The sequence below is a fragment of the Equus przewalskii genome, chromosome 18, assembly GCF_037783145.1.
Source record: "Equus przewalskii isolate Varuska chromosome 18, EquPr2, whole genome shotgun sequence".
Taxonomy (NCBI): Eukaryota; Metazoa; Chordata; class Mammalia; order Perissodactyla; family Equidae; genus Equus; species Equus przewalskii.
The window spans coordinates 44,131,472-44,153,484 of NC_091848.1; the positions used below are offsets into that span (position 1 = coordinate 44,131,472).

Sequence of the window (22,013 nt, forward strand, 5' to 3'; positions counted from 1 at the left end):
TTTTGCCTCCTACATCATATTTAGACGCAAGTTACAGCCCCAACCTTCTAGCTTAAGGCTATTTAAAGGCAAATTGGCAAATAAAATGAAAACAATACAAAAAGACCCAAAATGAAACCAACCTACCATTGAAATTAAATTCCAGAAAAGTGATTTGCAAATAACACTCAAAGACCTGAGAAAAAATGGAAAGTAGGCCATGCAGGGCCTAGTGTGGAAAAAATAAATCCAATTAAACAAGGTTATCGTATACACTATAAAGGAAATGTGCTCAGAATTAAAGGTAGAAGCTGCTATTTTATAAATTTGAAGACAGATCATGTTTCATTAACACTTGTCCATACTAAAAATTAGGCCAGAATTGGATGTAGATATTCAGAATATCAATAATGCAATGCTTTGCATATGTATGTATTCACATATATGCAAACTTATTTTAATTATTTTGAAATGAGGATTGCAAGGTTTCGAGGACCAATTAGACATCTTAATAAAAGAGTTATTCTTAAATTTTAAGAAGGATCCAAACTATTTTTAGAACTCTGTTGAATAAAATCCTTTCTGAAAACATTAATGAAATCTGTTTCTTATCCCAGCCACTAAAAATAACTGTTAAAATGTGCCTGTTTTTTAAGCTTGACATGAAGCTAACTGTTCACGGAAAATATCCCATTTTGAATTCCTGCCATGCCACAATTATTTTAAGACACTTATCGTCTAGTGTTGCTGCAGAGATTGACACCATTTTATCATGTTGCCATCTTGCAAATATCTTGATGTGACAAATACACACATACACATTTGTCCCGATGTATAACATTTTCAAAGAAGTCTTGCTCCATCAAGATGAGCTTTGTCACTATGACTGGAGATGGCCTTTGTGAGAGCAGTTCTGCAGCCACAAACTCAAATATTTTATCTGATCATGCTTTATGATACATGTAACATTGAACAAAATGAAGCCAGACACTGTTCACAAAGGACATCTGTTGGATATTGAAAAACAGTCTGGACCAGAGATGGAGCATGTGGAATTTTATTGAACTTGATATTTTCGCACACACTGAATTGTTGATTGGAGAATGACCCTAGTTTGATTTTACGTTGTAGGTAGACTGTAGATAGCCTCCTTAGATCCAATAGTTTTAGAGAATATAGTTTATCTTACTACTAATACCTTGGGCTTCTGCTGGTAGAAATTGAAAAGCTGTTCATGGAGACGGGATAGCTGGTGTGAGAGGTTGGCATAGAAAGATAGTGCCCTCTTAAGTTCCCAGTTCCTTACAAGGACTTTAACTTTGTAGCTGTCAAATCCCTTTCCCAGTCTTTCCAGTCAAGATGGCAACCCATGTGAAATACTGTCTTCCCCTGGAAAAAAATACTAACATGTGGGATCCTTAATTCTTTTTATAGTGCCACCTAGGTACCAAAATATCTATGAAAAGCATGCCTGACTCACTATAGTCATAACTAAAACACAAAAACCTTCACTTAATTAAATATTGTATATTGTCGTCATCTATGTAGAATCCTACATTTCAACCCTGAAGTGTTCAGATGTCTATAAGCAGTTGGTTGATGCAAATGGCCTGAAGGATTTGAACCAATTAATTTCCTTAAGGTATTTTGAAAGAAGGAGAAAGTCCCAAAGGTCCTTTTCTGTCCTCCCATCGTAAGAAAGAGAGCTTTCCCTCCTACTTTCCAATAACAGAAATACATGTTGAATTTCAGCTGCTCCGTTGTTAATATTTCTCTTTGGAGGGTCTCTCCTCCTACCCCCACTCTACATGGCTCATCAAGCTGACTGGGGATGAACAGCAGAGTCGCAGCAGGAAAGCAGTCCCAAAGCCCTTCAAGCTGTGATTAAACAAAAACAAGGCTCAATAAATCAAATGTATTTCCCTTGGGTTTCCTTTATCATATTGCTTGATTTTCTGCAGTGATAATAATATGGCTGAAATTACACCAAAGGATAATTAGTATTGTCCGTGGCCAACCAGAAATTTTCAAATGTCCTTTCCTATTCTACCAAAAACAAAACAAAAAAATTGGTGGGCTTCCCTCCTCCTTAATTTAAAAGATATATATAAATAAATAAAATAAAGAGTGCTCCCTCTTTGATCTGTTTCTGATAGGTGTTTTTTCCCATTAATTTTAATTTAGGTTTATTCATTCTGAAATGAGTCCTGAATTGCATATATTTGCATAACTACCCCTGACTGTATCCCGGCAGAAAATCCACTGAATTGTAAAATGAGGAAAGAGTCGTCTCTAAATGTCTGAGGGAACTTTTCTCACTGTGTTAGGCTCAGATCATTTCCTGAGGCCTCTGGATCCTGGGAAACATTGCTCTCTGCCCCTGCCCATAAGCTTACCTGTGCACAGCCCTTCATGAAGGGAGTGCATCTAGAGATGCCCTCACATTTGGAAGGACTGCGGGTTCAAAATGGGGTGACAAAACTAGCCTCAGAAAGTTAAAATGAAGTGAAAGAAAAGGACAAGACAACCTGCCATTGTTTTGTTTTTATCAGCCTCAAGTGAAGAGTTCCCTTGAGCTTGGGGCTCTCTGGTCTCAACCAGCCCATCCTCTCATCTCTGCAACTTTAAAAAAAATTAATAACCCCAGAATGCATCTCACTTGTTTGCCTCCCATCTGATTATTTATCCCAAGTGAACAGCCTTTCCATTCACTAACCCCGTGTGGCGAGTAGGTTTGGGAAATGTTGAGATTATCTTCCAGGTTCAGGCGTTGCACTGGGTTTGTTCACAGCTGCTTGCCATTCAGTTCCTGTTTTTCCATTGATAAAACACATTGCACATGGCTGGGTTTGCATGATTAATACAGCTGTCTAAAGCTTTCTCTGAAAACAAAACCCCCCAAAATTAAAGTTAAAAAAGGATTAAAATCCAACCCACAAACAAACCAGGCTCGCAGAAATTTGAAGTTTGGGAGACTGGTGGTGTGGGCAGGCCTGGCATCAGAACAGCCAGATTCTATCTACAGCGGGAGGAAGAGATATACCTGCCCTCACCTGGCACTCCCGGAAATGGGCTCTCAAAATCAGACTCCACTGGGATGGAAGGAAAACTGGGAGAAAAATCCTAGAACTTTCACGTGCTATGAAGATGACTGGACAATCCCTACAATTTCATTTATTTTCTGTGGGATATTATCCCAGGTATCAATAAGAAGATGCCTCTTTTCAGCTCCTTATTATAACAGCAGTTTCATCTTGTCTAATAATAATGGCAATGTTAATAATAATAATAACAGCTAACACAGATAGTGGGCCTCTCATGTACCAACAGAGTTCCAAGGGCTTTTGCATGTATTAACTCAAATAATCCCCACATCTTAAGAAACTAACATCACCTTCTCCCACACTTTTTAATCATCAAAGTACACCCAAATTCCAGTCTACTCCTTGCTGCACCCAGGCACATATATAAATTTACAGTACATTATAAATAACCACTACATATGCATTCATGTTCCTTAGATATGTGTCTGTCTAATGAATTTTAAACACTCATCTAATTTATTTTATGTATTGTAGTGCTTATAATATATAATACTCAGCTACCTTAATACCCATACACTTTAAAAGGCCATTGCCAAATATATTCAACATGCAGAAATGAATGCTCATCTCACACAGAGTTTGATATGAAAGCATTCATCTTTAAAAAACACGAGCAGAGCTATCTGGCATCGGCACATCTAATTTCACACACTTATTCAGGCTGATTTACATACATACCTCTATTAATCATGGATAATTACTAGCATTGTTCTCTTTAATTCAGTTTTTCCAACTGTGAAATGGGAAAGAAATTATATTTTTCATGCCTACAAGCTCAAAGTGGTTTTTTAAATAATATATAAAAGAGAGCTTCAAGTTACTAGAAAAACAGCATATTGAGTTTAAAACAATCACATTCAGAAACACATATTTCTTATAATTTTTTAAAGTTCTGATACTTAAAGATGTACTTCTTTCATATGGCCTGGATACTAAGTACATCTAAGTTCAGTGTGGCTTTATCATAGTGTGACGTGGATTACAGGGACATCTGAAATGCCACACTGCTAACAAGTTTAAATACAGAAGCATCCAAAGGCCAATAAAAAGCCTTTTTCACCAATATCATAATACTACACTTAAGAGAAGCTGCAAGTTGCACAGTTTCCTATACTGTGGCATGAGCACACACACACACACACATATCAGTGCATACCCGTTGTGCACAATACCACCTGTCGCACTAATCCAAAGTCATCAGTGTAAAGAACCTGCCCTTTTTCCTGGTTAAAGGTTTAAAATGTGTTCTAGGAAAAGTTTCAGTTTTTAAATATATCTCTCCTCTCCCACTAGCTGGTGGAAACAAGGGCCTTGTTTTCACTGGTGGAACTTAGGTAGCCATGTCAACACAAATTTACAGCAAAATCATGAGCCCTGATTAATACCCATGAAGATAATTAAGAGTTGACATTAATACCTGATAACCATCCCCTGTCTCCTTTACTGGGAACAACAGTCTGATCGCCTCTTGATTTTCTTTAGTGGTTGAGAACCAAGTGGGATAGATATGCCAATACTTCACCTGGAATCAATACTTCACCTGCCAGTCCAGTGATTTAGATCCAACTAGAGTAGGTGGCCCAACCCAATGTAACAGGCACTTCTCTTTGTTCAATCTATTTCCGTGTCTTACTCTACTCCCCTCTCCATTCTTCCTTCTGCTCTATTTCCTAGACAGATCTTGTTCTCTCCCTGTTAAATTTTGCTAGCAAGAATAAATCTGCAATTTATTCACACTATTATTTAAATGTCCAGCAGTGGCTTAGAAGTGTTACCTCTCTCAGAATTTACATGTAGCTTCCAGCTAAATGGCTAAAAATCCTACAGCATCAATTGAAAGGTAGGAGAATTTTTAGTACTGGGACTCTTTTCTAATGCCTTTTCCTATTTTCTTAGCCTGGATCTGCTTCCTCCAGTCAGCCTTTCCTGCCGTTCTCCCTAGACTTAGGCCTTGCTGTGCTATTTGGATTTCTAGAGCCAGCAGGGAATTGAAGATGAAAATTTTTTTGAATATCCACGCTCTCACTAAATTTTAATTTGATGGAAATATTTCTCTTCTATGAGCTTTATGGGAAAAAATATCTTTCAAAGTAACAATTACATTTGGGGATTAAGTTTAAGTAATTGACAGCCTTGTCTTTTTAATTAAAAGGAATAAAGCTGCCTAAGAAGAGCTCAGTGAGATTTGCAGCAGAAAATGTTGGCATGCTGCTCCAAAGGGTGAGGAGACCAGGATCTTGAACGGGCAGAAAATGCTGATGCAGGCCCCTCTAGTCTTCACAGTGCACCCAGGGCAGTGTTGGCCTTGGTGTTTGCACCAGTGTGCCATTTAGCAGGAGGGTAGCAGTTTACGGTGAGGAACATTGCTGGTTGCACCCAGGAAGGAGGTCCTTTCTTTCGGGGCTTTGCTCCAGATTCAGAGACATTGTATGAAGCAAGAATACTTAAAGGAAATGGCACTACTTAGACTCAAAAGGAATGAAAGAATACATATTCTTCCAAGAATTCAATCATCAATACAGTCTCAGCCCCTGACAAATGTTATATCATAGCCCCCCAAAACTATAAACTTGAATTTTAGTCTGCCTCTTGGCTTTCTCCTTTTCGCCTGAAATTCTTATTTCCACCATCTTTATTCCTTGATTTTCTTTTTCTCAACATTTTCCACCGTATTCACCATGCATTACATATATATTTCGTCTTTGACATCTTTCAAATAAAACCAAAAGAAAAGTTTTCATCATATTAGCCTTCACTTCTAAACACTGGTTGCCAGCCATGCAAGCACCACAAAGCTATTCCTATCTATCTGGAGGAAACATCTACTTTTGAAGAGGCAAGATACAAATTAACCTTAATAACGACTTCCGTTATCCAGGCACTCTATCCTCACAATAGTCTTTCATCATCACAAGTCATTTGTAGATATTAAATTAAATGCGTGCCTCCAGTGGGGAAAAAAAATCAGATTAAGTGTTCCCACCTTCCATCTCTCCTTGTGTACTGCTGTAAAGAAACACACCTGCCAAGTAAGAACACAGCATGACATAATGAGTTTGAAATTCCAATTTATGGTGTTCATATGTACCCCGATGTATGATAGGAGTAGGCAGACCACTCACTAGGACCCCATGGGGAATTGTCAACTTACAGCCACCACAAATCAGTAGGGGGAGAGACCTTACACGTCGTTTATCATGCTTTCTAATTGGACCCTGGGGAGCCAAGCACCACTGTAGTTTACTACACTGTTTTGCTTATCGCTGTGCTGATTGCAAAAGAAAATGCTTCCCACAGCTCTGTAACACATATGTATGTTTTAACACCCAGACATTACCACTAACAGAGTATCTTTACTACAAGTCATAGCTCTCATCCATTCTACTTTATCTGCCCCATACTCACAACACAGATTCTGACAACCACTCACCTTCCAAACCTTGCAATTCCAGTATGACTTTTTTAACTGCGTAGGTGGACCTTGTTTGGGGCAAGGGTAGCATCTTGTGTTAAAAAAACCAACAACATAGAAAATAACTGTGCCTTGGCTGAGTGTCTGTTCTGTGCACCATCCCATCCTCTGTAGCCCACACAGCACCAAGCATTCCCAGCCATGTTCTATGTTGGAAAGTTGCTTGGCTGTTCTAAAAAGCTTTCTCAACTACACGTGTGGATTTTGTGTGACTTGGAAGCAGGGGAATGTTTGGAAAGCAGAAACAACGTAAAGAAAAGAAAAGAAAAAAACAAGCAGTAGCTTGCACATCTATGCTGAATTGTAAGCTAGAGAGTAAGTTGGGAGATTTATTCGACTTTCCTCCCTGGAGTTCCAGAGCACAGGTAAGTTGATCGTTGAAAGCTGCTTAGTGTGGAGGTGATGAGAAAGAGGAGCTGATCTCACTCATTAGAGGTTGTTCTTCTTTTAGAGAATCAACCCTCTCACTGTAAGTCATTCAATTAATAGTATGACTTCTTGCTCTGCATTTAGATGTAGTCTCCACTTGCTTTTGCTTTGTAGAGTTTCTTTTAGAATTCACATTTTCTTTTCCTTATGATTTCTAACCATTAGGAACACAAGAAAAGGTCTTCATTCTTGATGGGCAGTGCAAACTTGTTTATGGCCCAGGTTTTTGTTTGACAATGCATGATATTTTGATTACACCATTTAATCACTCAAAAATTACCAACCTGGTGTTTTCTATGTGTCAAGCTCTGAACTGGGTCTTGGGAATGGCTGGAGAAGAAGCCAGACATGGCATGTGTGCTCACAGAGCTTCCAGACTAGATGCAGCAGTAGATGATGAGTTAACAATATAAGAGACTTTCCTAAGCTTAGGACACCTAGGCAGTATTTGGGGCACACAAAACGGGGTGCCAGAGCTAGCATGGACTGCTCAGGGAAGGCTTCCAGGTGAAAGTGAAGTTTAAAAGGGGGAAAGGAGAGAAAAGAGAGACGGGCAGAACATGTACGTACAAAGATCTAGCATCCAGAAAGAGCTAAACAACATTGTCTAATTAATTTTAAAAATCTGAAAAGAAAAAACAATTTTTCCCTACTTCTTTTCATTTGTATCTGGCCTATTTAAAAAAGAAATGTGATAAACCAATGGAGTTAAAAGAAAGGGGATCGACTTTTCCACCTCTGTTACACTTTTAGGGCAAGAAAGAGCACCTGTTGGCTTAACCGTGCAGACTCGTCCCTAATGCTGTACAATGTGTGGTAGGTAGCTCTCTGCAGGGGGAGTTTTCTGGAGGATACTGAAGGCCTATTATCTGGCAGAACACCTAAAGAAAACTTTCAGCCTCTCAACAGGGAGGTTTGATGATGGGCTTTTATTTTAATTGTGAGAATGGCCAGGTTGTAAGGGGCATCAGTATTTTCCAGGAGTTGCTCCAGAACCTGACGATGATGTTATATTTGGAGTCAGTGACACAGCAGGAGTCACAGATAAATAACTGAGCTATCCTGGCATCCCAAATAATAAAGTCCCTGGGAAAAGTCCACAGCAGACCCACCTTTATCACGGTCTACACTGTGGTAGTTAGTGCCATTGACGTAGGTCCAAGAGTAACTCAGAGCATACTGCCATTTTTTTAAATCCCTTATCTTCTTATTTCCAAGAGCCTTAAAATCCCAGGAAATTTCACAAATTCACTTGTTATCTCTGCATTCAAATTCTGCAGGCCAGTTACCTTATTTCATGATATTTGAATGTTTTTGATTTTGAAACATACAAAATGAAAATACACATTACACGGATTAAAGACAGTCTTGAATCCCTTAGGATTTAAATCTAAAATGTATTCTAAAACGGATCTGCAATTCACAACTTAGGGCTGGGAAATGGAAAGAGAGGAAGAAAACCAGAAAGCATGAAAATCTCTAGAGACCAATGCAAACCTCTGCTTTTATCCTTTTTAGCAAGTCAAATAAATGAAGGCACAAAATGCTTTAAAATATACATAAAATGTATGTTTTTAACCATGGAAAATATAATCTACTTTGCATCAACAACTAAGTAGATTTGGGGTTGGGAGGCAATTCTGTATTAAATGAGGTGACTGGTCTTTAATTCCAATAAGGGGCAAAAAGCCAAGATTGTGCCCACAGGTGCAATGGGTGCATTCTAGACACGAGGGCAGAAGCATTTGTTTCTCTTTAAGACGGAAACTACTTGTCTGGTGCTGTATCTTACTGACAGGTGATTCAAATAAATTTACTTCTGGAGTTTTTCTAATCTTATACGCATTTTTAGGTGAAGTGGCCCAGGGAAGCCCCTTTATTAAACTTAGCCTCTTGGGCATTCTCTAACATTTTAATTCATTGATTATTAAAAATTAAACCTCTCAGGCTACATAAGAAACCTGCAGGATTTGAGAAAGCTGACTCGCTGTAAGAAACTTAATGAAGGCCTCTCTTTATGTTGGGAGTGCTTAGTGAGACCGCACTTTCTGTAACAATCCGTATCGCCACCCAGCAGAGCACGTAACAGTTAAAGCCGAATCATGCATCCATGCTTACTCTACAGGGCAATTACATCAAGCCTACAGTCACAAGGACCTCATAAACCCATATAATACATTTTTTATTGCATTGTCACTTCACGCTGTTAAGACTATGTTCCTTATAGAAATTAGGCCTCACCTGTCTTGGCTTCTCTTTGATTTTACTATATGAAAGCAGCCAACTAAAAAGTGGGGAAAAAAATTCACTCTCCTTGTAATGTTGTCAACTCAATGCCAAATAATCAGAAACTGATTATTTTCTTTTCCCCAGATTTAGAGGGTTTTTTTTTAATGCATTGATTTGTTTTTATAAATAGTTTTCTATTCTGATAATAAATGTTATGCATTCTCATTATAGAAGAATTTGAAAATATATGAAACTATAAAGAAGAAAATAAAGATCGTCTATAGTGTCCTCAGAGATAATGTCATTAATATGATATAAACAAATGTTTTGTCTGAATGTTCAAGCTGTCAGTGTACTATAAAATATTCAACTTAAAACACCTAAACTCTTGTCTATTTTCTGCCCTCTCTGAGGCTGGGCATGTTTCGGTGACTTGCGCAAGGTCATAGCAGAGGCAGGTCCAGGAGCAGCCCTCCTGCCCTGGCCGGTTCTTTCCCCACAGTGACCAGCACACTTGAAGCTCTTCCAGCTCCTAAGTCAAACCCGACTCATCTTACAAAAGATTTCCCTTGTGTCACCTCCAGGATCTCCAGTAAGAGTCCTTTCAGATATGGGGGCTCCTACATTCTCTCTCTTAACTGGTGTATTAATATTTTCCCTTTTATAAATTTTTCTGCTTATAATGAAATGACCTTTTATTTCAAAAACATTTTTTCTGGGGCTTGCCCCGTGGTGTAGTGGTTAAGTTTAGCATGCCCCACTTGGGCAGCCTGAGTTCGCAGGTTCGGATCCCAGGCACGGACCTACACCACTCATCAGCCAAGCTGTGGCAGCAACCCACATATAAAAGAGATGAGGATTGGCACAGATGTTAACTCAGGGCTGATCTTCCTCAGCAATATATATATATATATATATATTTTTTTTTTTTCTTTTTTTCTGATTCTCTTTAGTATAGAACATTTGGTTGACAGAGTTGGTCTACTAATTGATGAGAATAAGGAGTGAGTCTCAAATATTTTATTCACATTATATAATGAGAAATTATGTCAGCATTTGGTTTTGGCTTGAATTTATTCATTCATTCAATAAAGAGTTATCACCATATGCCCAGGGTGGCAAATATCCTGGTAAATCCTTCATGTCTCTCCCCCGCTCTGAAATAACACCTGACGTCTGAAGTCTGTTTCTGGTCACAGTCAACTGTAAGAGGAAAGGCCCTTAGATATATTTGAAAGTAACGTGTAGGATTCCTTTTTGACCTAAATCTAGCTAAGGAAGGCTAACTTCCTTTCTCAAAGATTGATGACGTGCTCAGACTTCTTAGTCCTCCCAGCCTGGCTGACATATTCTCTTAGTAGTCAGGATAATTGTCTACCTTTGAACTAAGAAAACAGGACTCATTTAAGGTTGAGGTTTAGACTTTTTTCTCTGTTTTGGCTTTTTCCCCCTAAACTAGACCCAGAATGACTACTGTGATTCTCAGAGAACATTAGTCTAGAAATATTAAGCATTAGGGTGTACACAACATGAATGTAGTATGTGGGAGAAAATCAAAAACTCTAACAATCCAAAGAGAAATCACAGGCATATCTTTTTCTATGGCAGAAGGAAAAATAACAATAATACCTGTAAGTAGAAACCACTAATCCCTAAAACCTCCGAGCAGAGTGGAGAAACCTTCGAGAAAGAAATGAATAACTTTCAAAGTGTGGTTTTGAAAATTGAATTAATAAAAATGTCCCCCTTTTAAGCTACTGTAATAATAAAGGTTTTATTTTTCAAAATCTTGGCCAACAAATAAAACTCAGGGCACAAAAAACATAAATTCTTATGGAGGGACCTGACAGATTTTATGCTTTGGGTCCTTGACATGCATGAGGGAGGGAGGAGAAGCACACTGAATCTTCTTCCTCATTTCTTTTGTTGAATTTCTTGAGGATTTTGATCCTGTTCCTCTCTGAGTTTTTACAGACAACAGAAGGATAAAATCCCCATTGAATATGTGCCTTCCCTCTGCCCTGAATACATGCTTTTACTAATTCTGGATCAGAAAAAAAAAAAAAGCACTATTAATTCTTTTAAGTCCTCTACTAATATGTCATTTTCAAAACGTGTGGCACATTAGAAGTCTGGTCTTATTGAAAGAGTTGTGCCTGACCCAAGAGAAGAGAGGATGTTTCCTTGTTCAAATGGCTGCGGCAGGTTAAAAAGTTTAAGCTATTTATGTTTAAGTAAACACCCTGGAATTAAAATAACTGTGCAAACAATATAAACTCCAAAACTCTACATATGCTACCTGAGGATTGGAACGGATGCTTATAAACAGAGGATTGGAGGTAAGTTGTCAAGAGTCAAAGCACTGAAAGCCATTTCTTCTTATGGATTTGTGGTGCCACCATCTTGTCTCCCAGCTGGAACTCAAAGAAGGCAAAATGCCGAAACTGTTCACAAAAACAGATATGAAAATTTCCCTAGGTAATAAGGGAGCTACCAAACTGTAAATTGCAGGGTTTCCAGTGAAGCATCTCTCACCTTCTCAGCACTCACTGTAATTTCTGGAGAGAGACTTAATCAGACTAACGGGACATGAGGGGTAAGGGAAAGAATAAATCTTCTGACCTTTGAACAAAAAAGTAGCTTGAGTTTTTATTTTCTACGGTTTAAATTTTCATTAGTTGTGAGGATTCTGAAAGAAAGCTCGGCCCTCCAGAAAATTTTCTACCTGCCAGGATTTGGGGACTGGTGAAACGACCTCCTGGCCCCATATGGCTCTTCCAATGACTGAATTCCCAGTAATAATTTTGCCTTTGCATTAAGGCATGGTGGTTCCAAAAGGAGAACAGAATCTTGCCCTACCTAGAACCTTAGCTAGGGCAGCTCTTGAGGTATTAATTGATTGATTCATTCATTCATGCATGCATGCACTCAGATATTTATTCAGCAAATCTATTGGACACTTTCTCTGTGATAGAGAAGTAGTGAACTGAAGGTACAGTAGTGAACAAGGAAGACACTGCCAGTGCCAACGAGAGAGGCTGAATCAGCTTTGTGACACTGCAGGTTTGTCTAACATGACTGGGTGTAAAGAGACAAAGTCAAAAGTCAAAGACAGGTTAGCATAAGTTAATTTGTCAAGGTATTTGCCTTTTCTAGTATTACATTCTTTTCTCTATTGCCTCCTTGTACCCCCCATCAGGAGCTACGATCTAAGCACATGACAATAATGCTTCTAGAGAATTCTAAAACTTTCTCTATATGTACAAGACTCCCCCAAAGTTTTATCCATTGTACTGCTGCAGTAAATTGATCTTTTTATTATATTCTTTGGACCTGCACTGCCATGCTTACTTGTTAAGTGTATTTGCTGAAGCAGATCAATATGTGAAGAGGAGGGTTACAGAAAGGCATAAAAATCATAGATTTCGGGTATATTCTAATGAGCGTGTCCAGGGAATTTCTACAAAAATAATATCCCTGGCAAGGCAGTCTGACTCAAGAACTTGAGATCACCTTCACACTAGAAAAAGAAGAATAATTTTCAGTTGTTAAGGACCAAAAAAAAATTTTTCTTATCTGTGAGAACAGGAAAGACTCCTTTTAGAAAAGAAACATTTCATGCCTGCTGTATTTTTTCCCCCAACTATTGCCACCTGGTGGACAAAGGTGATTCCTTTAGACAGCGCTTAAGAACATGTCTTAGTATTACCACGAGATGGCAGCACACAACCAAGTTTCAAAGAGCCGGGCTCAAAAGAATTCAGGATTTTGTTCCTTAAAAGAGAACGTTCTATTCCAACAGAAGAGAATGAGTAGGAAATAATAGTACAAAATAAGCACTCGGTCCTCTTGTCCTAAAGACAATTTGAAGTCCAAGTCTTAAGGTCATCAATATTTCAAAAACTAGTTCATTTATTGTAATAGGGAGGACTTCCTAAAATTTAACTAGTAGGCTAGTTTGGTTTTTAAAGATACTTCAAGCAAATACATACGTACATATATATATATACGTATGTACGTATGTATGTATGTATACAAATATATATACATACACATATAGAGAGAAATATATATATACACATATATATTTTTTGTTTTACTGAGGAAGATTAGCTCTGAGCTAACATCTGTGCTGGTCTTCCTCCACTTTATATGTCAGTCACCACCACAACATGGCTGAAGAGTGGTGTAGGTGGGCGCCTGGGATCCAAACCCATGAAACCAGGCTGCCAAGCAGAGTGCACCAGACTTAACCATTATGCCACAGGGCTGGCCCTACAGATGTATATTTTTAATCTGAATTTTTGTGACATTTTCTTCATAGAGTATAATATTTGGGTAAGGTTTCTAAATTCTTCTTTTAATGAACTCTTTTAAATTAATTATTAGGGAGTTCCTGTTCCCTAAGAGATTCGTTTAGAACATCAAGACTCTTACCTGAGCCTGTGCCAGTGACTGGTAACCCAGGCACATTGCCAGTTTTCTTCCAACCGAAATGCTGCCTAGCCAATGCTTCCTCGTCACCTCAGTGTGCTAGCATCTCTCAGTGTGTTGTTCATCCATGTTGCTCAGTAGATCTTTTTTTTAATTGTATTCTTTGGGCCTACGCTGCCATGGCTTACTTGTTAAGATATATTTTTCTCTTTTTCCACCAAACTTTCACTGATGATCCTCTCTAGAAGGATTTTACCACAAATCTGACAACAACTCTTATTTTTTGAGCACTTGCTATGTGTCTGGCAGCACGCTAAGCACAGTTTGATAATTAATTTATTTAATTGATAGGATTTATGAGGCATGTTCATTAAACTCATTTTACAAGTGATGAAACTGAAGCAAAGAGAAGTTAAGTGATATTTTCTAGCTTAAGCGAAACCGTTGGTCCTCCTGCCTGCCCAGGCACCTGAACACTTGCTTGGAATTCTTCCCATGAGGCCTGTGGACCAGGGATGGAGCAGAGGAAACCAAGTGTTCCTTACACAAAGGTGGGCCCACCAGGCATCTAGGCCTCTGTGGGTGAAGAGCGTCACTCTGTGAGCTGAGATATAAATTATAAACTTACAAACTCTAAAGAATGATAAGACAAAAGGCCTGACTGGAGAAAGAAGGGAAGTTGAACTTTGTACAAGAGCAGAGCCAAACTCTCCCCCGTCGATATTGAATCATTTAAACATTCCAGTGATGACCCCAGAGTTATATAGACTATAGTTAGATGTCCTCATTTTCATAAAAATACCAGAGGGGTATTATGAAATAATGGGTAGAGTTCTGGCAGGAGAAGTGGGAGCCCTGAATTTCAGTCTCCGCTCTGCCTCGTGCTGTCTATGTGACCTTGGGTAACTGATTAGCCCCTCTCTTGCTCTCAGTTTCCTCATATTGTGATGAGCACGTTCTCTACAACTTCAACAACTTTTAAGGCAATGTTTATTTCAAAGAAAAGTTGTCAGAGCAGGTATTATGAAAGAAAGTGAGTGGCAGTGTGTTTGATATACAGTTGAAACATAAGTGGTCAGATGATCAGTGTGGTCAATAGGTAGAGACTGGTGTTTCATATCTTGATAGAACCTAGCTTCACTTCTGGGTGACAGCGACATGAGTTGCCAGCTCCTGCCGGGAGAGGAGCAGAAATCCAGCTCCATTCTTCTGTAGGCACTTCCCTACAGAAGACCTCCGTTACTTCTGCAAGTAATAGACTACTTCTTCAGGGATAGAAGGGCAGGTACCAATGACTTGGAGCATCTTCAGGAGCATCTTCAGAATCATCTGGAGGTCCACCATTAGTCATGATACAAAAGAACATTTATGCTGAGCTTCCCTCACCCCTGTATCTCACCACTTCAGGAAACTGTCCTTACGTGTAGACAGAGTTTGCCCCAAGAACAGCATGGCTGACAATAGTTTTGCTAATGCCGAATTGTAGCCAAACATTTTCAAGATGTCAGACACTAGGACCATTGTGCCCTTCTTATAGCTATCATGAGAGTGCCAGAAAACAGCATGCTGTTTGAGGGCTTCTCCTTGTGACCTCCTCTGGATGGACAAATGGAAAATCTGTGAAGGAGGAGATTGATAGATTGCACTGAACCTCAGAAACTTGGCAGACCTGATTCTGAAAATCTGACTCTTTTGTGCCACATCAGAGGGTAAAGAATTTAGCTATCCAGATTCTCTGTTCTTTTAACAGAGTCTCAGATCCTCTGTTAAGAGGATGCTTGGCATATATTTATTTTCCTCATATTTCAGTGATTCTAGATCCTCTGTTTGGCCCATTGTGCATTCAGAGTGCCTTCATCCATTGGCTGTGCTGCAACAGGGAACAGTAACAGACACAGCCCCTGCTTCCATGGAACTCACAGTCCAGTAGTGAAGACAAGCATTAATCAAAACCTCAGGCAAATGCATTTGAAATTAGAACTGAGATGAGTGTTATGAAGGAGAGCAGAGCTTATAATAAAGGGACTTAATTTTACCAAGCAGACTAAGGAAGACTTCCCTGTGGAAGTTATAACTGAACTCTGAAGGATGAGTGGGATTTCCAGTAGAGATATCATTGGGCCATAGGCCCTACGACAAAGAAAACATGGTACCATGGAGAGTAAAGCAAGGCTTGTGGACTGGAATGCAGAGATGATAAACATTAATGAGTCTGGAGAGGTGAGGAGGCAGAGCCGTGGATGCCATACTAAGGACTTTGATCTTTATCTTGGAAGTCACAGGAAAGCATGAACAAGTTTCAAGCAAGATAATGAGGTGACTTGATGTCCAATTCAAAAGACTGTCTCTGACTTCAAAGTCCAGTCACTTTACTTCCTTAGTGAAAGCATGCTATTCGTGGATGCAGGGCTATTTCCTGACCTTCACAGAGAAGAAAATCCATATCTCACAGCCATGGTTTGGGCTTCTACGTCTGACCAACCATTGAGTTAGTCCTAAGATTCAAATTGTCCATATTTACTTCTAAAGATCTAAGAGTATTGTGGTTTAGTTGATAAGGATACTTAAAAGGGAATCCAAGTATTTGACCTATACGAGCTCTTCCAACCCTGAGATTTATTTATGCATTCAACAAATATTTATGGATTACCTACTTCATGCCAGGATCTAATCTAGACCTGGGATCCCATGGTTGACAAGACATACACTGTTGCTGCCCTCAGGGAGCATATATTCTAATGGAGGAGAGAAATTCTAAACAAGCAAATAAGGAAATGTATAACATGATGCCAAGTAGTGATAAGTACTATTAATATTAATAAATCAGGGTAAAGGAGTAGAAAGTAGCACAGGGCACCATTTTTGATAAGGCCATGGGAGAAGTCTTTCCTGAGTTAGTGACATTTCAGCAGAAATATAAATGAATTGACTTAGTGAGCCATGCAGTGACCTGGGGAAGAACATTCCAACTACATGAGACAGAAAGCAAAGTTTTCAGAGTTGGAATGGATTTAGCACATTAGAAGCAAAGCAAGGAGGTCAATTGGCTTGAATGGAGCAAACCAGGGGCAAAAAGGTAGGATGAGGCTGGGGGTCAGACTTTCTATCATTCCACTAAATTACAGTCAAGGGTACTTTCACATGCCAGATTCAGAGCCCTTGTACTTGTTGACACACATAACATTCAGCATCAAGTATTTGTGGTTGCAAATTGTTTTTACCACCTCCAACTGTACAACATTTGTTCCAACGAAACAATCTCTTTCCATGTGACTTTCTTTCAACTTCTGCCAATGTGTGTTCCTAATAGAATGTTCTTTCCACCTTTTCTCTCATTCTCCTTTCAGTGGAAAGTGCTAGACTACCTTTGTGCTTATTCTCAATTGATAAAGAATTTTTTATCTGTTTTTGTTTTGCTAAATGTTTCTTTTTTAGAAATTGTCACCACCGTGCACTTCAAGCAAAAAGGTATGGTTCTTATTTCTGATTATCTTCTATATGTTAAAATTAAGATTTCACAGCACTATATTGGGGTCTTCTACATTTGAGTTTATTTCATCTCAATAATTTGTGATAATAATTTCCATAACCCATTTGCTACTATTTTTCCCAAATTGTGAACTTTCTCTTTCACAAAATCTCCTGATCCAAACCATGACTCCTTTATTGCTTTTGACAGTTATTTATTTTTAAATCTCTGGAACTGAGCAAGTTATCCTCCCCTCCCACTTTCCTTAAATGCCATGGTTAATTCTTGCAGAGCTGCACTTTTGGAAGTGTTCACTGCCCAATGACGGGGCTCTCAGAAGGAACATAGAGCCTACTTTATCATCCCTTGTTGGCTATTCAAGTAGAAATGTTGCTAAAGGAAATAGAGCAGGGCCTCCTAAAATGAAGCACTTAAACATTTAATATTCCCTTGTGCCTCAGCATTCTTGCAGGTCTTCATATAACCTCCTCTGGCTGCAATACACTGGGCTACTGGGATCTCCCAGGAGCTGCCTTTTTGTGCCCTCCAAGTTCCCCGCATACCTCCATCAACCATGTGGCACATAATCCACATACCTTTCCCTACAAAGATAGAGAAATCAGGTCAAAGCTTCGTGAAATGGACCCTAAGATGCAAACAATGACCAATCCTGAGATGCTATCTTTACCCGTCCAAGAGAACTCTCTAACAGTGCCCGTCCCCAGACCAGGTCCACAGAGGAACCTGTATGGCCAGACACCACCCTCCTTAAGTCCTCATGACCACCACTTGGGTTGGTAATTGTCTCATATGAAGATTTCTTCTTTGAGCCTCAAAGGGGATGAAACAACCAAGATTATTCTGAACAGTGAAAATCTATTCTTGTGGGACTTAGACCTTACCAGTGACCAAGAGCCACAGACATTATGGACACTTGGTTGCTGACTCCCAGGAAAGGGCCTTCATTATGAGGACAACTCTAACAAGTCCTCACAGAAGGCAGCAGGGAAGAGGCAACCAGAAATATATACATAAGACCAAGATCATTTGGGGTAAGAAGGTATAAACTACTGTCATCTTCAGCCTTCCTTCTCTCCCCCGTGCCATGATTATCAATTACATTTGAATCTTAAGTGGCTAGTGTTCGTGGAACTCATCATACTTCAGGGCTTTAGTGTGGATGGAGAAGTAGGGTCTAGGGGTTTTGTTGTTGTTTTTTTAATTTCAAAGACCATCCAGATAAATTCTTAGTGTCACCTGAAGAAATTCTAAGTATTGGCCTAGTATTTCAAAATTTTACATGCCAAAATATTTGATGCTGTTTTGATGGAAAAGATGCGATAATTCTGACTTTACTGTGAGAATACTTCAGCCTTACCCAAGACTCCTTTTACCGAGAGGTGAGATAACACATTAAGAATTATGCAGGAGGAACCCAAATTTAATTATAAGACACATTGCTCAAAGAAAACATCAATATATCCCTTCTTCTAACCTGCTCCAGCCTGGAGATCATAGGCTTTAATTCCCAATTCGTTCGCCCAGAGGAAGCTGCACTGACTGAAAACGGAGAGTAGGTGGCGCCAAAGTCAATCTTATCAGGCTTTCCTTTAAACATGGCTTCCCAGGACGCAACATGTCCTAGTCTGCTTATCTAAGAGAGATTTAGGAGGTTGTTTTTCTCCTGCACCTAACGATTGTTTTGTATATTGTTTAGGTTTTTCATTTATTTTCAGTCACTAAGTCAGCCCTTAATAATTCTAAGAATTCAAACTTAAACTCTCCTGGACTTTCTTCTTTTCTTATATGGCTGAACTGTGTACAGGAATAAAATGATGATCGACCTCAATTCATTAGTGCTGAAAGGAATGCCCAAGAATCACTGAGGGTGTGATTAATGATTATGTTGAATAATTCTAGTCCCAAATCCAGGAAATGAGCCCTAAGTACTCAGAAGAAGAAACAGAAATGTGTTGGCCAGAATTGAATCACAAAGTGTCTCCAAGCACAAGCTTTCTAGAGCAGATGTTGAAAAATCACCTGTCCTTTCTTTGAGATTTTACTGAAAAACAAATCAGTTGGCTCAACATCCTACATCAGATTCGTAGTGTAGAGACTTGCCAAAAAGTTCTCATATCCCACAATTTCAGAACATTTTATCAATCTTGCCTTTAATCACAAATTCTCTTTTATAACCATTGCCATGGCAAAGTGCAGTCCAGCATACACCTTGATACAGAATCTCACATACCATCCCGTCCTAGGGTTGAGAACCTGGTCCTAGTGTGTTGACTCAAGATTGCCAATCTTGCTGCAGCTGAATTTTGCCCCTTCCGATCAAACATTAAAAGCCTCGACCCAATTCTCAAACCAATGCCTTTGATTCAGGGGTATTTCATGCCTTTATGTAATCCAAACTTCTATAGTTAATAACAATAATGCTGATGCTAGCATTTATTCAATGTCTACTAGAGACCACACATAGAAGTGTGTGCACACACGCATACACACATGTAGAATGTGGCTAAATACCAAGATGCGATTTTTGTCTGTTAAATGAAAAACATGTAGCAATTTTTGAATTAAAGTTCTATTTGCTCATCTATTCTTAAGGCTAATTTATGTTTGCAGACTCTTGCTTTCATTTTATCTGTCGTATATAAAAGCACTTGCTGAGCCTGGCCATCTGCTATGGGAAATAAGATTTATCATTTGCATTTCCACAAATAAGCAGAAATTTCATAACTATGAACTAAAACATAATTAATGATTTTGCTGATTATTCTTCCCTGAAATAGCCATTAACTGAAGTAGTCTCCTATGCAGTCACATATATCTATAATTGTACACACACTTGTGACGACTCCACCATCAGCCATTCACCCTTGCATTTTTTCAAGCCTATTTATTTACTTTCAAAACTAATTATGAAAAGAGCAAGTCATAGAAGCACATCAAACAGCTATATGAGAGCACTTAATAAATAATAAGTGATAGAGATGAAGCTATCTTTAACAGATCCAAAAAATGCATTTCAAATATGTAATAATAATTCTATTAAGGATAAAACTGAAGATTATTAACACAGTCATACTGGGATTCCCTATAGATAACATAGAATAGCATGTGAAAGTAACAATTACTTCTCAATTGTGTGAATTAAAAGGCCAATAATTTGTGTCTATATCATGTATATATATGAATATGCGTGTACCATACATAATTCCCTTTGTATCTGCGTATATATGTGTGTACATACATTAGCAAGAATGTCATATGCGAACACCCTTATCTAGGTTGATATATGTATATATTATATTTTCAGTGGTGGAATTTTTGCTTTCTCAAGTATTTACTACCTTTCAAATAAAATGATAAGACTAGGCTTTTTAGACTTCCCCAGGTACTACTCAACTCCAAGATGTCTGAAAGATAATCCAACCTGCCCCAGCACTCAAAATGAGATTAAGGAAATAGGCAGAATTAGCCTCTTTCTGAAAACCTTCGGTTTTGCGCTATCCCCAGGGCAAAACAAATCATTTTTGCTCAACCCTGTATGGCCTCAATTTGTGTGTAGTCTTTCTATGTTTTGGAAGCTTCACTGACACATTAATCTAAACAAATGTACCATGGAGCTCATGCCATCTAAAGTGTCTAGAGGAACTGAAACAATCAAGAAACACACCGCCATCAGGCCGGGAGCCCTGGGGAGTGGCCATTATGAGAGCTTAAAGGTCCCAAAACACCGAAAAGGCCAGGAGAGGGGGCAGGGAGGGATGGATTAGGATGGGAATTGAGCTGAGACTCAGAACACCTGGATTCTAGTGCCGGGTCAACAGTTACAAATCGGGTGCTTTGTGCAGGATCCATAATCTCCTTGAACCTTAATTCCTCATGAAAAGCATGAACCAGAAGGCGCTAAAATGCCTTCTCTTAATATTTTCCTATAACCTATTCAGAAATTTCAAGAATTGATTGATTGAATCTTTAAAGCATTTATTCTGTATTTACATAGCCTTACATATAATAAAGCTCAGTTTATACTATAACTATGCTGTTCAAAGTTTGTATATATTCATATTTTTATATTAAGTAATATTTTTGCTATTCTCAAGAAGGCATTCTAGTCAAAAATATTCTATTGAAAGTCATTTTTTTCAAATGTAATGAATGGTTCTGTGTTGTTTTGTTTGCTATGGCTATTGTTCTAAACAAACCCAAATTTCATTTGCTGAATGTCTGACAAGAGACTCACCAGTACCCCTTCACTGTGTAAGTTCACTGTGCAGTGGTGACGGGCAAAGATGAGACAGCCACCTGGTAAAAACCCCAGCTTCTCTGCTTACTAGCTGCGTGAACTTGCGTGATGGATTTAACCTCTCTGTGCCTCTGTTATCTCACTGTAAAACAAGGCTCATTATAGTACCTCTCTCGTAGCATAGTTGTGTACTTATATTTGTAAGGCATTTATAACAGTACCTTGTAGTAAGCGTTGTGTAATTCTTGGTTTTGTTTGGTTGTTGGTGTTGCTATTATTATGTACATAAAACATAGATTAGGAGAACATTCTTGAATTCAACATTTTCCCTGTTATTTTACCTCTAATCTGGTTTGTAGGTAAAATATTTGTAGACAATTTTGGAAACATTCACCTACCAGAGGATGCTTCCATTGCACTTGCAAATGATCATAGGTTTAAACACATGTGCACATGCATTCACACACATTGATCTGCATACATGCCCTCAAAACTTCATAGTGACCCATAATTTCAGTCACACCAATTTCTCTTTTGAACATCATTGTGTAAGCATGCAGTCTTAAATCCCAAAGTCTTTGTTGTGAAAAACACTAACATTTTCTTCTTTTAATGGCTCTATATGAACAGAACTATACA

General features: G+C 38.7%; 1 protein-coding gene across 3 annotated transcripts in view; it reads left to right on the top strand.

The window, feature by feature from the left end:
* LSAMP (limbic system associated membrane protein) overlaps positions 1 to 22,013 on the top strand; it is a 600,383-nt gene that overhangs the window by 574,339 nt on the left and 4,031 nt on the right. For 2 of the 3 annotated variants that reach the window (XM_070582658.1, XM_070582660.1), the window contains exon 8: positions 17,083 to 17,115. The exons of the other annotated variant lie outside the window; for it this stretch is intronic. In XM_070582658.1, coding sequence (XP_070438759.1) covers positions 17,083 to 17,115 — 33 coding nt within the window. The remainder of the gene's footprint in view (positions 1 to 17,082; positions 17,116 to 22,013) is intronic. 3 annotated transcript variants of the gene reach the window in all.